Source organism: Zalophus californianus, chromosome 6, assembly GCF_009762305.2.
Source record: "Zalophus californianus isolate mZalCal1 chromosome 6, mZalCal1.pri.v2, whole genome shotgun sequence".
Lineage (NCBI taxonomy): Eukaryota > Metazoa > Chordata > Mammalia > Carnivora > Otariidae > Zalophus > Zalophus californianus.
In genome coordinates, this window is record NC_045600.1 from 61,315,192 (window position 1) to 61,329,740 (window position 14,549).

The 14,549-nt window shown below is 34.7% G+C and overlaps 1 protein-coding gene across 2 annotated transcripts in view; it reads right to left on the reverse strand.

Moving 5' to 3' along the window:
* Positions 1–7,156: 7,156 nt before the first annotated feature.
* SRP54 (signal recognition particle 54) overlaps positions 7,157–14,549 on the reverse strand; it is a 40,647-nt gene continuing 33,254 nt past the window's right edge. For both annotated transcript variants that reach the window (XM_027570784.1, XM_027570785.1), the window contains exons 14-16: positions 12,222–12,392; positions 8,747–8,842; positions 7,157–7,664 (exon numbers count right to left, since the gene is read on the reverse strand). In XM_027570784.1, the coding sequence (XP_027426585.1) occupies positions 7,573–7,664; positions 8,747–8,842; positions 12,222–12,392 (359 nt within the window). In that variant the 3' untranslated portion in view covers positions 7,157–7,572. The remainder of the gene's footprint in view (positions 7,665–8,746; positions 8,843–12,221; positions 12,393–14,549) is intronic.

Consider the following 14,549-nt stretch of genomic DNA (forward strand, 5'->3'; position numbering starts at 1 on the left):
AATTCAGAAATACTCCCGAAAGTTATGGCCTGGTACATGTTATTCTACATGGCACCAACAGGTCCAACATTCCTGCAACCTTAAGTATTCCTTTCTCTCTTGTACAGAAATTATTTTTCTTATTCTCTGCTTAATATTTTTGTACACTTTCTATCCTGCATATAACTATAACCTAAAAAACAAACCAAAAACCTTAAAGACAAAGTTGATTATTTGAAAACCATCGACATTTTAATAATTGGTTGGAAATCATAATCCATATTCTGGTAATAAAATCAAGTTAGCTTGTTGCTAATGTAAACAAGTTTTAGTAATATGATCTGATGCTGCCTGGTGGTCCAAAACAGTAAAAACAAACTGCAATAAATTGAAAAGGAAAATAAAGAGCCAATTGTTAAAGACCTTATGATTTGGCTTTCATAAACAAGAACAGTTCTACATTACTTGTATTCAAAATCCCTTTCCTCTTTATTGACATTAACAATATTATTAAAAATTTGTGGAGTGTTTATAAATGCATGATTTTATTTTGCAAATTGACAAACATCAAATTACAATTTTCACTGCTGAAGCAGAACTTGTTTTCAAAGTTTACAAGTATATTTGTTAGTTAACTGAAAATTCAAAATGCAAGTCATATCCCAACATGAACTGTAAGTATTTCCCAAGAAGAGTTACTTTTAACACAAATAGTTGAAGAGCAATCTATTACAAATGAAGGACTGGTAGTGACAGAAAAGCATAGAAATTCTAATGGTTTTATTTTGAGCATTTATATTTTTGTCATTATCTCCAGACTGTCATGCCTCAACTAAAAGTGGGCAAAGCAATATGTCAAATCTGTCCTTCATTCACCTTGTAGTATAAGTTGTATTATATCACCATGACAAAAATACATCCAGGTATTAATATAATTTATCCACTTGAAAACATAATTGTTGTCTAAATTTATCACTTAATGGTACATATAGATCTACAAAGGTAAATTTAGATCTACCTATTTCTCTGAAAGGCTGGGAAAACAAAGGTGACTAAAATTCGATAACCAGGAACGTCCATCAAATAAAAAAACAAGATTTTCTTACGGTTTTCACAAAGCTACATATCTATTTTATCTTTTTTTTCTTAAGCAACATATTTTAATAAAAAATGTTTTTAAGGTTACCCATCCCTCAAATAAGGGATCACTGTCAATGATACATAAGAAAAAAATAAGATGGTAAAACTAAAAATGCACTTTAGGTTGATTTTAAGCATAAATTGTTAAATAACAATGGCTCCACTTTTGGAGCCCAATATGACAGGTACTGTGCTAAGGACTTTCCTTGTATTAACTCTGCCTCACAACAGCTCTATAATAGAGGTGCTTTTATAGTTACCAACATTCTACAGATGAGGGGACAAAGGCTCAGAGAGATTAAGAAATTTGCTCATGGACACAGCTGGTAAGCAGCAGAGCAAGGAGGATTCAAACCCAGGCAGTCTGATTCCAGAGCCTAATACTCTTAGACACTCTGCTCCTCTGGGAATGAAAATGTCAGACAATGGGCTATTAGGGGCAGAAAATTCCTACACCAAAGGTGAATGTGATATTTGAAAAGATTTGGATACAAATTATCAAAGTGTGTATATTTTTGGAAGTCTATTATGAGATGGCCATTTGTAAGCTTTAAAGCCCTATATTTAAGAAACAAATGAAAATACCAAATGAACATGTTTCATTTGATGCCATGTAAGTACATTTCTTTTAATTGGAATTTGGTCAGATTTTCTGGTCATGGGAATGGACTATTGATATTCAACTAGCAGAATTTTTTATATGGCATTAGTCATAAAATATTACTTTCTTTGTACACTATGCCTAAACACAGCAATCTCAATGTTGAAAGCTAAACGTATTAATCTGAAGTCTATAGAACCGTAGGAGTCTTCTGACAATAATTTTAAAAACTATAATAAAATAAGTATATAAATATTTATAATTGTATAATTTATAATATATATAATTTATATTTTTATATTTATTTTTATAAATTTATAATATATAATGTATTATTTAAAATAAATGCCTATTTTATTTTTATAAAAATAAAATTCTTATTTTATAAAAATAAAATACAAAGCTATAATAAGGATTGCCACAATTAAGGATGCCTTTCCATGTAATGTACACAATGACTAACACTGATATACGATATATAGAAAACTTAAGGGAGTAAATCCTAAGTTCTCATCACAAAGAGAAATTTTTTTTCCTTTTTCCTTTTCTTCTTTATATTGTTTCTACATGAGAAGATGGGTGTTAGCTGAACCTATTATGGTAATCATTTCACAATATATGTAAATCAAGCCATCATGCTGTAATCTTAAACTTATGCAGTGATGTATGTCAATTATTTTCAAGAAAACTGGAAAAAAAAAGATGTCATTTATCTCAGGGCAAGATCATCCATTATTTAACACAGTAAGAAGGAAACTGCAGAAAATCAAGAGACACACATCAAAGGAAGGATTTCGCACTTCCTGTATTTCCTATGAAATGGAGTGTCAAGAAGCTTGACAGATATTTCTTGAACCACTTCTGCCAGAAATGAAATTCTGACCCCCTTAATTGATTTCCCAAAGTCAAAAATTATGGGCCCATGAATATATCCAGTAACAACTCTTACTTCTTTTGGGTCACTGAAGAAGAAATTTCTCTTATTCAATAATTAAAATCATAAAAAGCAAGCAAGCATGATTCCTAACCTGTGCAGATAGGCAGACATTAAATGTTCTCCTTACTTGATGCAGACAGGCAACCATTCTCTGGAAAGAGGCTCACAAAACTTGACCATGTGTTGCTAAAAACTATACCACAGTCACGGGATATTACTCCCTACTGCTTTCCATAAAAAGGTAAAGCCTTTGTGGCCCAGCGTCAGGGGAGTCTCAGGTCTCAGGTAGGAGATTTTCTTAGCATCAGGCTCATCGGAATTATCCCTGTTACAGGCAGGTACTGCTGTGTAATCAGGGGTATTGGGTATTTGGGTATTATAATCAGGGTAAATTGGGTATTTTGCCATTTAGATCCTACCACTACCGAGAAATGCATTGTTTTGAGGATGCCTGGGTGGCTCAGCTGGTTAAGTGTCTGCCTTTGGCTCAGGTCATGATCCCAGGGTCCTGGAATCAAGTCCTACATCGGGCTCCTTGCTCAGCGGGGAGCCTGCTTCTCCCTCTGTCTGCTCTGCCTGTCGCTCCCCCTGCTTGTGGTCTCTCTCTCTCTGACATGACAAATAAAAAAAATCTTAAAAAAAAAAAAGCATTGTTTTAGGCTGAGAGAACCCTGCAAGCCAAGTGAAGCTAAAAAATAAATGCTTTCAAAATGGTAATTTCAAATGGAGAGAGAAGAGTAATGAGAAAACTGCGAACAGTAGCATAGACATTCCAAACTCAAAAGAAGCATGGCACCAGGGGTGCCTGGGTGGCTCAGTCATTAAGCGTCTGCCTTCGGCTCAGGTCATGATCCCAGGGTCCTGGAATCGAGCCCCGCGTCGGGCTCCCTGCTCAGCGGGAAGCCTGCTTCTCCCTCTCCCACTCCCTCTGCTTGTGTTCGCTCTCTCATTGTGTCTCTCTCTGTCAAATAAATAAATAAAATCTTTAAAAAAAAAAGTATGGCACCAAATTAATATGATCAAAGGAAATGTGCCATAATTACCAGCTTACAAAGTGTATTTTCACTTTTAAAGTATCTGAAAATTACCTCATACTCAATATACCCATATCGCAGTAAGAGGTCAGTAAAGACAGGGCCTAGATTCTTGGGTTAGCAACTACTCAACACTGAGTACAAATACTTACCTACCCCTAAATGCAAAGTGTGGGAAAATAACTATCATAGAAAATTTCACATCACATCAATAACTACTTAACAACCCACAGACTATACACCTAGAAACTAAATTTAAAATTAAACCCCCCACATACGAGATATAAATTTATCATTCCTGTAATTTATGACTCAAAAGCAAAGAAGATATTAGGTTTGACTTTAATGCAATAGCTTAATGTTGAGAATATGGTAATTGGACTTTAGAACAAAATTTTGAAGATGACTACATTTCAAATCCAGTGAATGCAAGCAATGAACATCATCTAGATTTGAGCTGTGATGATGGATTTCTAGTTTTGGATATAACTTATTTGGTTTTATTAATAATTATTTCTAGATTTTAAGCAAGATCAAAACTTATATACATTTTGTTGTTATTTAGCCATGATTCTCACTGACAGTTTTTATTAGAGCTTATCCAAATTCCTTGGTTACTTGTCTCATACAAACTGTAAAATATTTGATTTATTCACATATATAAGCATCAAGTTAAAATTCCTTTGCATTTATTTTAAATGTTTTGTTCCATTTTTTACTCAAATATTTGTATGTATTAAAGCTATATGTAAAAGAAATTCAATTTTATTTTTATATTATGGCTTACTTTTTTTTTTTTTAAAGATTTTATTTCTTTATTTGAGAGAGAGAATGAGATAGAGAGAAAGCACGAGAAGGGGGAGTCAGAGGGAGAAGCAGACTCCCTGCTGAGCAGAGAGCCTGATGCGGGACTCGATCCCGGGACTCCAGGATCATGACCTGAGCCAAAGGCAGTTGCTTAACCAACTGAGCCACCCAGGCTCCCTATGGCTTACTTTTTAAATCCTCTACATTCACTGAAATAAGGTATTGATATTATATTAATTTTACCAAATATGCATGATCACTTTAGTTCTAGTAAATTTCCTGCTTTTGTTGCCTTCTGTATATAAGTATTTATTGACAATATCACATTTCTTTTTAGCTATGGGGCACTATACTTCTCAAGATTAGTACATTACTGCATATCAGACCTAGGAACTCTTCTCATTAAAATATACTGTATTTATTTGAACAAAATAATGATTATGCAACACACTTTAAAATATTTTTACTACATATAAAAAGTATTTAATTTTTTCCAAAAAATTACTCCATAAAATTGCAATGCATTGTGTATACTTACCTTATCTTATATGCCAGCAAATATGATACTTCCAGAAGAATATCGATATCCATCACATTAAATTGCCCATTAATTTGCCCTTTGTTGGTACTGTTTGTTGAAATTAATTTCTGAGGTTTTGTTGTATAATTATATAAGCATTGAAAGCTTAGGAATTATACCTAATTTTATGTTGATACATATTTAATTAACATTATAATAAAATTCAGGAAGAATCCAATGTTACACAATATTAGATCTAGCTAGTGGTCTAAGCTGGGACTATAACAGGTATCAAAAAACTTAGCAACCAATTTTAACAATAGTGAAAAATAAAAGGAAATTTGGTCAAATTATTTGATTTTGGTGTATGGTACTTTTGCTGTTAAAACATCAGTACTTTGGGGGCACCTGGGTGGCTCAGTCGTTAAGCGTCTGCCTTTGGCACAGGTCATGATCCCAGGGTCCTGGGATCGAGCCCCGCCTGGGGGCTCCCCGCTCCGCAAGAAGCCTGCTTCTCCCTCTCCCACTCCCCCTGCTTGTGTTCCCTCTCTCACTGTGTCTCTTTCTGTCAAATAAATAAATAAAATCTTAAAAAAATAAAAAACATCAGTACTTTGACAAAAACTGTGAGGATGGAAGGATAGCTTTTGTAACTAAAGATGTCAGATTGAGGAATTAATGTGGTCAGAATTTTAGACAGCATCTCCGATTCCCTCATCTTACAGAAGAGAAAAAAAAGATATGGAAGCTGAACTAGGAGTTCTGGTGTCCTTTGCCACTGTAATTTTTGGTTCTGAAAAATACAATTTGCACCAGACACAAAAATACTTATAAAACAATGAGCATCAAGTTTGGCTAAGTGTCTCATTTTCTTCTTTGGTCAAAGTGAAAAGTGGTACTCCAAGGATAGAAATCACAAAAATGTTTGCCCAGTAAAGGTGGTATGCATCAATTTAATTAGAAACTAATTTGGAAAACAATATTTTCTCATTAGCAAATTTCTATAGGTGGACCTTATGATGACATTTCTGCAGAACACAAGATACATCATTTATATAGGGTATATGTTCTATAGGGATATGCTAATTTTTAGCTGGTAAAAATAATTTAGAGGGATATAAAATCTTTGCCCAAGTAAACAAGAAAATCTGTGGCATTCCTTATGTCATTACTTTTTAAAGATACTTCAGCCTATAAGACCTTTTTAAAACACCTAAGTTATAAAAAATTAATACTATAAAAACTAGCTCTTTATTTCACTCTTCTACTATTACAAATCAATCCTTTGCTAAAGATTAAACCATTACAGCTCAAAATACACTACTACACCATATGTATAGTCTTCATGATGTCATTAATCAATAAGTATAATAATTATTCTAGTATTTTTAAATTAATTCTATAATTTATTTAAAAGCCACTTTTCTAAATGAACTGTGTTCATTTTGCTACATTCTAAATGAAATGTGTAGCAATCCAAAGTAACCAACAACCAAATCAACCTCGTCATTGTCTCATTATTTTTAACATGTAATCATGACAGCCTAATATACGCAATTATTTTCTCATTAGGAAGGTCTATATGTTAACTATCACCAAAGTACATCAGTTCCGTCAAGCAGGTTTTGAGAAACAACAAAATTGGCTTTTCAAAAAAAACCAAATATTGCCATTAAGGCTTCAAATATATGAGGTAAAAAAAAATGGAAGCTATATACAAAACATCATATTATAAACTAACTAAATTCGCAATTTCCATTTAAATGGCAGGCAAGAGATTTTCTATGGCAAAATTACCGTAATTATTCTAAGTTAAACAAAAATTCCTAATACTAATGGTTAAGTTATTCTACCACATTTCTGCTTAAAGGTATACTTGTAGGGCTAGTTTTGTTCTGTTTTCAAGTAGGCTCCACGCCCAGCATGGAGCCCAACATGGGGCTTGAACTCATGATCCTGAGGATCAAGACCTGAGATCAACAGTCAGATGCTTAACCAACTGAGCCATCCAGGCGCCCTATAGGACTAGTTTTAAGTGACATAGAGCCATTGGTTTTTCTGTCTGCCTTTTAATGTGATCCACTGATAGATTTAAATCATAAAGGAAGTTAACAACCCCTTAATTTATAATGAGTTTCAAGTTTATTTTACAGCACTTTTATTGAGACATCATGTAACTACTGACCAGGACTGTTTACAAATGTAATGCTTGGCCTTTGAGACAATTAAAAACTTTTAAGTACTAAATTTTACATCATGATTTGTTTAACTTAAGAAGTATTATGATGGTGAAAACTAACAGAAGAAAATCTGAGGCAAAAATAAAATGATTTCCACAAAAACTATATATTCCTCCCTTGTATCAAAGGGAGAGAGGGAAGTAGAAAGGAAAAAAGAAGAAAAGGAGAGGGGGGGAAAAGAGAAGAGGAAGAAAAATGGCAAGACAGGCAAGAAAAATACTTCTTTTTTTTTCCTGTTTGCAAAAAGGAGGGAAACTCTGAGGTCTCAGCAAATAATGTAATCAACAGAGTCAGTTTATATTAAGGCATCTTCTTTACATATTATTGAATCCCATCATGCCTTTCATATTGCCAGCAGCACCCTGTTGAAACTGCCTCATCATTGACTGAAGTCCTGCCATTCCACCTAGAGTAAAAATAAAGTAAAATCAGATCATTATTAAGTGGAACTTGAAACATATATTACTCTTGCCAAATAAATACTTTAACTTCTGAAAAATTTACTGGGATCTGACTACAATTTGGTCATCAGCCTTAAAGAACATACCAATTAAAACACTGTATTATCACCAGTATCCTGTATAAAACAGAAAAAAAATAACCTACCTCATCAAGTTAGAAGGAATAAATAAGGTAATATATGAAAAGATCTTAGAATAGTACCTGTCACACAGCAGGGAGTCAATAAATCTAAACAAAAGAATTTTTTCTGGTAAGTCCAAGAGAGTCTTGTTGTAAATAGTAACCAATTCTGGGGAGTGGAGGAGTTGTTTCATAGGACTTACGGGAAGAAAAGAATTCACCATTTATTAAACATCTATATGCCCAGAGCTGATAAATGCTTTCATATATATTAGCTCACTTAATTGTCACAATATCCTGATGAGATATTATCTGTGATTTTCAGATAATTTAAGGAACTCTTCATAGGTCACATAGCAAAAGTATAACTGGGTTTCAAAATCCTTATATAATTTCAAGTCTCATCATTGAAAATACACAGATTCCAAACTAGGGCAAAAGATCACTGGAACAAACATTAACAGAAGATGAAGTATCTTGTTCAAAAATTATACAGATGGCAGCAGAAAAGGGAATAAAATCTCAATTATATAGCACTATTACAACCATTCAACAGAATTCAGACGGCCATTTCCCTCAAATCATACATCTTTTGAACAGATGTTCATAATATTACAACAGAAGGCTTACTTTTTTTTTTTAAGATTTTATCCAGTCACTTGACAGAGAGAGACACAGTGAGAGAGGGAACACAAGCAGGGGGAGTGGGAGAGGGAGAAGCAGGCCTCCCACTGAGCAGGGAGCCCGATGTGGGGCTCGATCCCAGGACCCTGGGACCATGACCCGAGCCGAAGGCAGACGCCCAATGACTGAGCCACCCAGGCGCCCCACAACAGAAGGCTTATTAAAACTCAACCTTTATAAATTAAACTGTGTATTATAAACTGGCAACAACTTTGTATTTACCCATGTGATGAAGAACTCTTGGATCCATCATTTTGGCCATTTGTTGATTCAGTTTTGCCATCTGCGACTGACTCACATTCTTAGACATGTCACCACCTGAAAAAAAAAAAGGTTTTGAGTCAATGTAGAATGCAATATAATCAGGGTATCATAGAAAGTTTAATGAATTGAGTAAAATTTTTAAAAATCACCCATAACCTTACCACCCTAACACATTATTTCTATTTGTACATATTCCCTTCTAATCGTTATCTCAATTACATACATATTTTTGAGAAAGTGAAATTCTATATTAAGGGGCATTTAAGGGATTTTTTTAAGGGCTATGATTTTTGTTAATACAAAACTGTAACCAGTGATTATTAATAGTAAGCTGTAACAACAATTGTTTTAAAAGTCATACAGGAAAATGCTGAACAAAAACCTGACTTTATAGATAAGGGTTCATAGGGAAAGAGCCTGGGCTGCTGGTAAATTAATATGAAAGAATAAGACTGAGAGAACATGAAGATTTGCATATATCTAAGAAGCTGTTAAAAATAATGAAAAGCTTCAGAGAATGGAAAGACAAATAATGCAATTCCATTTACCAATGAATTTCCACACACTTAACTGAAACTCCACAGTAAAAAAGGAAGCCAATAAAAGTGATGCATTCTGAGGCAGACCAGATAAGAGCATCCTTTAGAGAAAAGCTGCTGTGGAAGCAGAACAGATCATCAATGCAACAACAATAAGTAAGTAGAGTTGCTTCAGGCAAAATTATTTCAAAGGAACATTAATTCTGGTACTTCTCAAAAGCATTATGAAAATGAACTTCAAAGCTGGCTAATCTGAATAAAAAATATGCATTAAGAAATATGAATAAAAGATATGTTTTTAGAAACATAGGATAAAATCTGTGAAAAATTTTTCATGATAAATACATCTGTGTAAGATGTGAATTCTGTCTGTTGGTAAAGTGTCACAAGTATTGTTTCTGAGGACTTAAAACTCCTAAAAAATATTGAGTTTGGTGTGACAAGAATGTGTGCCACATCCACTGCCCATTTCATCTTGATTGTACCTTTATTGAGCAATCAATCAATGCTTAGATAAATGGATCTACAGTAGTTCTATCAAGAATAGTCAGCTCTCTCTAAAATAAATAAATAAATCTTAAAAAAAAAAAAAAAAGGCCTTAAAAAAGTGGCGCCAGGGTGGCACAACTGGTTATGCATCCAACTTGGTTTCAGCTCAGGTCATGATCTCAAGGCCATGAGACTGAGCCCCATGTTGGGTTCCCCCCCGCCCCGCCCCCGCTCAGCTCAGCGTCGAGTCGGCTTGAGATTCTCTCTTCCTTTCCCTCTGCCCCTCCCACTTGTGCTCTCTTTCTCTCTCTCTTTTTTAAATATTTTATTTATTTGAGAGAGAGCAAGAGAGAGGGAGAGAGAGAGAAAGCATGAGCAGGGGGAGAGGTGGGTGGAGAAGGAGAAGCAGACTCCCTGCTGAGCAGGGAGCGGATGTGGGGCTTGATCCCAGGGTCCTGGGACCAGGACCTGAGCCAAAGGCAGACACTTAACCAAATGAGCCACCCAGGTGCCCCTCTCTTTCTCTCTCTAAAATAAATAAATAAATTACAAAAAAAAATAGGGTTATTCGGGAAAGATGTTAAACTGACATGTGTTTAATAATCACTATCTGAAATAGCATGTGATGTGAAAAATTATAAGCAATCTTAAACATGTTTGTCTAACTTTTCTCCCTGTCACAAAAAAGAAAATAGCATAGGGTCGCCTGGGTGGCTCAACTGGTTAAGCCACAGACTCTTGATTTCAGCTCAGGTCGATTTCAGGGTCATGAGATTGAGCCCCACATCAGGCAGTCACTTGAGATTGTCTCTTTCCCTCTGCTCCTCCCCCCACTCACATGCTCGCATGCTCCCGCGTTCTCACAAATAAAGAAATAAATAAATAATAAAATCTTAAGAAAAAGAAAATAGCATATAACAAGCAAAGAAAATACGAAAAATGTCAAAGACAAAAGGGATAAAAATTATATCAATACTTATCCTTTTTAGAAAGCTATTCAGTAGTATTGCTTCATCTTTGGAGATTATCTAATCAGTGTATTTTGAAATAATAAATTCACTTTAACAGTGTGTATAATACAGAAAAAAATTTAAGAGAGGGTTAAGACAACTGTGAAAAGTAAACTTATCTTTTTACCTTACACAATACACAGCAAAATAAGTTTCGGATGGGATAAAAAGTTAAAAACCTAAAAAATAAAACCAAAACAAGTAGAAAATGTAGGTGGGTACTGTGGAATCAGCATGGGGAAGGCTTTTCTGAGCATAATAGAAATCAAGAAAATGATAATTAGGCGTGGCTACATTAAAAATGAAAGCTTCCATTCACTAAAAAATACAACTAAAAATAAAAGGCAAATGAAAACTGGGTAAAATATTTGCACACATAAACCAAGGATTTTAAAGTGTTACTACAAAGCAAAAGGGGTAGAAAATGAGACAAATAAACAAGGAACCTAAGGGGTGACTCACAAAGGAAATCCAAACTAAAAATGTATGAAGAGATGTTAAACTTGAGTAGTAATCTAAAAAACACCTACTGAAAGAAACATTTGATAATTAAATTGGAAATCTTTTATTTTTTATTTATTTATTTATTTTTAGATTTTATTTATTTATTTGACAGAGAGAGAGAGATGGAGCGAGAGCAGGAACACAAGCAGGGTGAGTGGGAGAGGGAGAAGCAGGCTTCCTGCCAAGCAGAGAGCCCAATGAGTGGGGCTCAATCCCAGGACCCTGGGATCATGACCTGAGCCAAAGGCAGATGCTTAACGACTGAGCCACCCAGGCGCCCCAGAAATCTTAAATTATTACAAAATTTATTCAGCGAGTACTATGTATCTGATCAAAGCAGACAAAATCCCTGGCTTCCCAGAAGACTGCACAGGAACTGATGTAAGAACTGATACTGATACAGAAGCAGATGAATCAGCCTAAATATCCATTGCACAAAACAAAGATGCAAGCATAACTGGAAGAGTATTCAGTGCTTAAAAGCTGTATTTTGAAGAATATTTGGCAACATAGAAAAATAGTCATGATGTTTCAGAAGAAAGCACTAGTTATAGTCCTATTTGCAGTAGGACCCATAGGATTCTCTGGGGAGAAATGGTAATGGGTGTTTTAAGTTTTTTCCATATACTTTCTTATTCTAAATTTTCTTTAATATGCATTACATCTTCATAAAAATAAAGTCATTATGTTTGTTTTTAATTAGTGTTCATTACCCTGAATCTGAAAACAGAGAAATCACAGATCACATTCAAGAAGTACTTACAACAGAACATGAAATTCAGCAATAAGTTTCCCAATACTGGCAGTATTCCCTGGCTTTAATTTCAGTTTTTCAACTTCTTTCTTTACTTTCACTATGTTAACTAATGAGGAGTCTGTTACTTTTCTTACCTTTGAAAAGTCCTTTGATACCTCCCATCTTTTTTACCATTTGTGCAAATTTGGTATATTGTGTCAAAAGTTCTTGAACATCTCTTGTTGACACACCTGATCCTCTCGCTACTCTTTGGATTCTTCCAGGTTGCTTACTAAAAACCTTGGCACCATCAGTACTGTCAAGTTCTGTAGACAAGGATTAATTACTTTCATTTACATACAACTAACATTATCAAAACAGTTATGTACAAATACCATACACACACACAAATAAAATGGTGAAACCACCACCTGATTTAACAAATGTTATCACCTGCCATGTTTGCATCTGATTTTTAAACATTAAACATGAAATATATTCAAAAGAACATCTATAATATTTGTAAGCTATAAAAACAATAAAAAAATACACATGTACTCACCCCATAGTTTAAGTAAAATAGAACATTCTGAAAACCTTTAAAACCCATGTCCACCTTTTCCATATCTCATATCCAACTGCTCCTCAGAGCATATACTAAAAGTATAAGGTATATTTCAAAAAAGAAAAGTGCTCACTTTAGCTCTAAATAACTATTAACATTTAAATCATAAATTTAGGCATCTAAGCAACAGAAGTAGGTAGGTTCTATCTATCATCAACGGAATAATGGTAATATTTTCCATATAATTACTACTAGTATTTTAATCCTTTCTGTGACAAAAAGAGTGAGTTAATTTCCTCCAGTGTCTTTATAACTCTTAGAATATGAGGTGCATTTCTTCTGGCTTTCGCTGCATACAATCTCAGGAATGCAATGGACTTTAGTCAAAATTTCTATTACGACGAACCATGAGAGATGATGGACTCTGAAAAACAAACTGAGGGTGCTAGAGGGGAGGAGGGTGGGGATGGGTTAGCCTGGTGATGGGTATTAAAGAGGGCACGTTCTGCATGGAACACTGGGTGTTATGCACAAACAATGAATCATGGAACACTACATCAAAAACTAATGATGTAATGTATGGTGATTAACATAAAAATAAAAAAAATTTTTTTTTAATTTCTATTACAACTGTATTCTCTCTATAACACCCCCCAATAAATGGTCATCTAGCCTGTCTTAATATTCCCAGATGACCCACTATCTAATATCTAAAATATAGTAATCTATGCTCTTCTATCATACCTGAAATTATGGAAGATCTTTTCACATGTTAAAATAAAATAAATTTTCCTGGCACCTCTTCCTATTTGCATATTTGTCTCCTTGTCAGGCACAAAGAATAAGGCTTTCAAATATTTGAGAGCTACCAAGTCTCTGGTGAATCTCCTCTAGGTTACAAATATCCAAATCTTTTGACTGTTCCTCTTATAACATGGTTTAGAACTCCATTTATTTTTTTTTAGAGATTTTATTTTTATTTATTTGACAGAGAGAGACAGAGAGAGAGAGAGAGAGAGCACAAGCAAGGGGGAGCAGCAGAGGGAGAGGGAGAAGCAGGCTCCTCATCGAGCAGGGAGTCCAACGCGGGGTTCGATCCCAGGACCCTAGGATCATGACCTGAGCCGAAGGCAGATGCTTAACTGACTAAGCCACCCAGGTGCTTCTAGAACTCCATTTATTATCCTGATTTCCTAATATTTTCTAATTTGTCTACGCCTTCTAAGCATATCATCCAGAAGTGAACTGAAATCCAATACAATGTAAATAAGGAGCACATTATCTCATAATAAACTTACAGTCATTAAAACCTAAATCCATTTCATAAATGCAGCTTTTAAGCCACATCTTCACCATAAAATATTTAGGAAATATGTATTCTAAGACCTAAAGTGGAGTGAAGTGAAAGAAGACAGGCTAATAACAGCACATCACGGTAAGCAGTATGACAGAATTAAACAAATGCCAGAAGGGGACATAATTTAAAGAACAAAGAAGTCAGGAAAGGCTCCATACTGATGGTTGTTCTTTAACTGAGTAGTCCTAAAGGACAAATATGAGTTAAGTAAACAAGAGAAAGAAGCAAGGGACATTCTACAAAGCAGAACATGGATGTTTGGAATAAAAACAGTTTTGGGCGCCTGGGTGGCTCAGTCATTAAGCGTCTGCCTTCAGCTCAGGTCATGGTCTCAGGATCCTGGGATCGAATCCCACATCGAGCTCCCTGCTGAGCGGGAAGCCTGCTTCTCCTTCTCCCACTCCCCCTGCTTGTGTTCCCTCTCTCACTGTGTCTCTCTCTGTCAAATAAATAAAATATTTAAAAAAATAGAATAAAAACAGTTTTGTGTAGAAGAAAACAAGCTTGATAAAAGCTGAGATTTTAAGAAGTTGCAAAAGTAGGTAAGGACAAGATTATAAC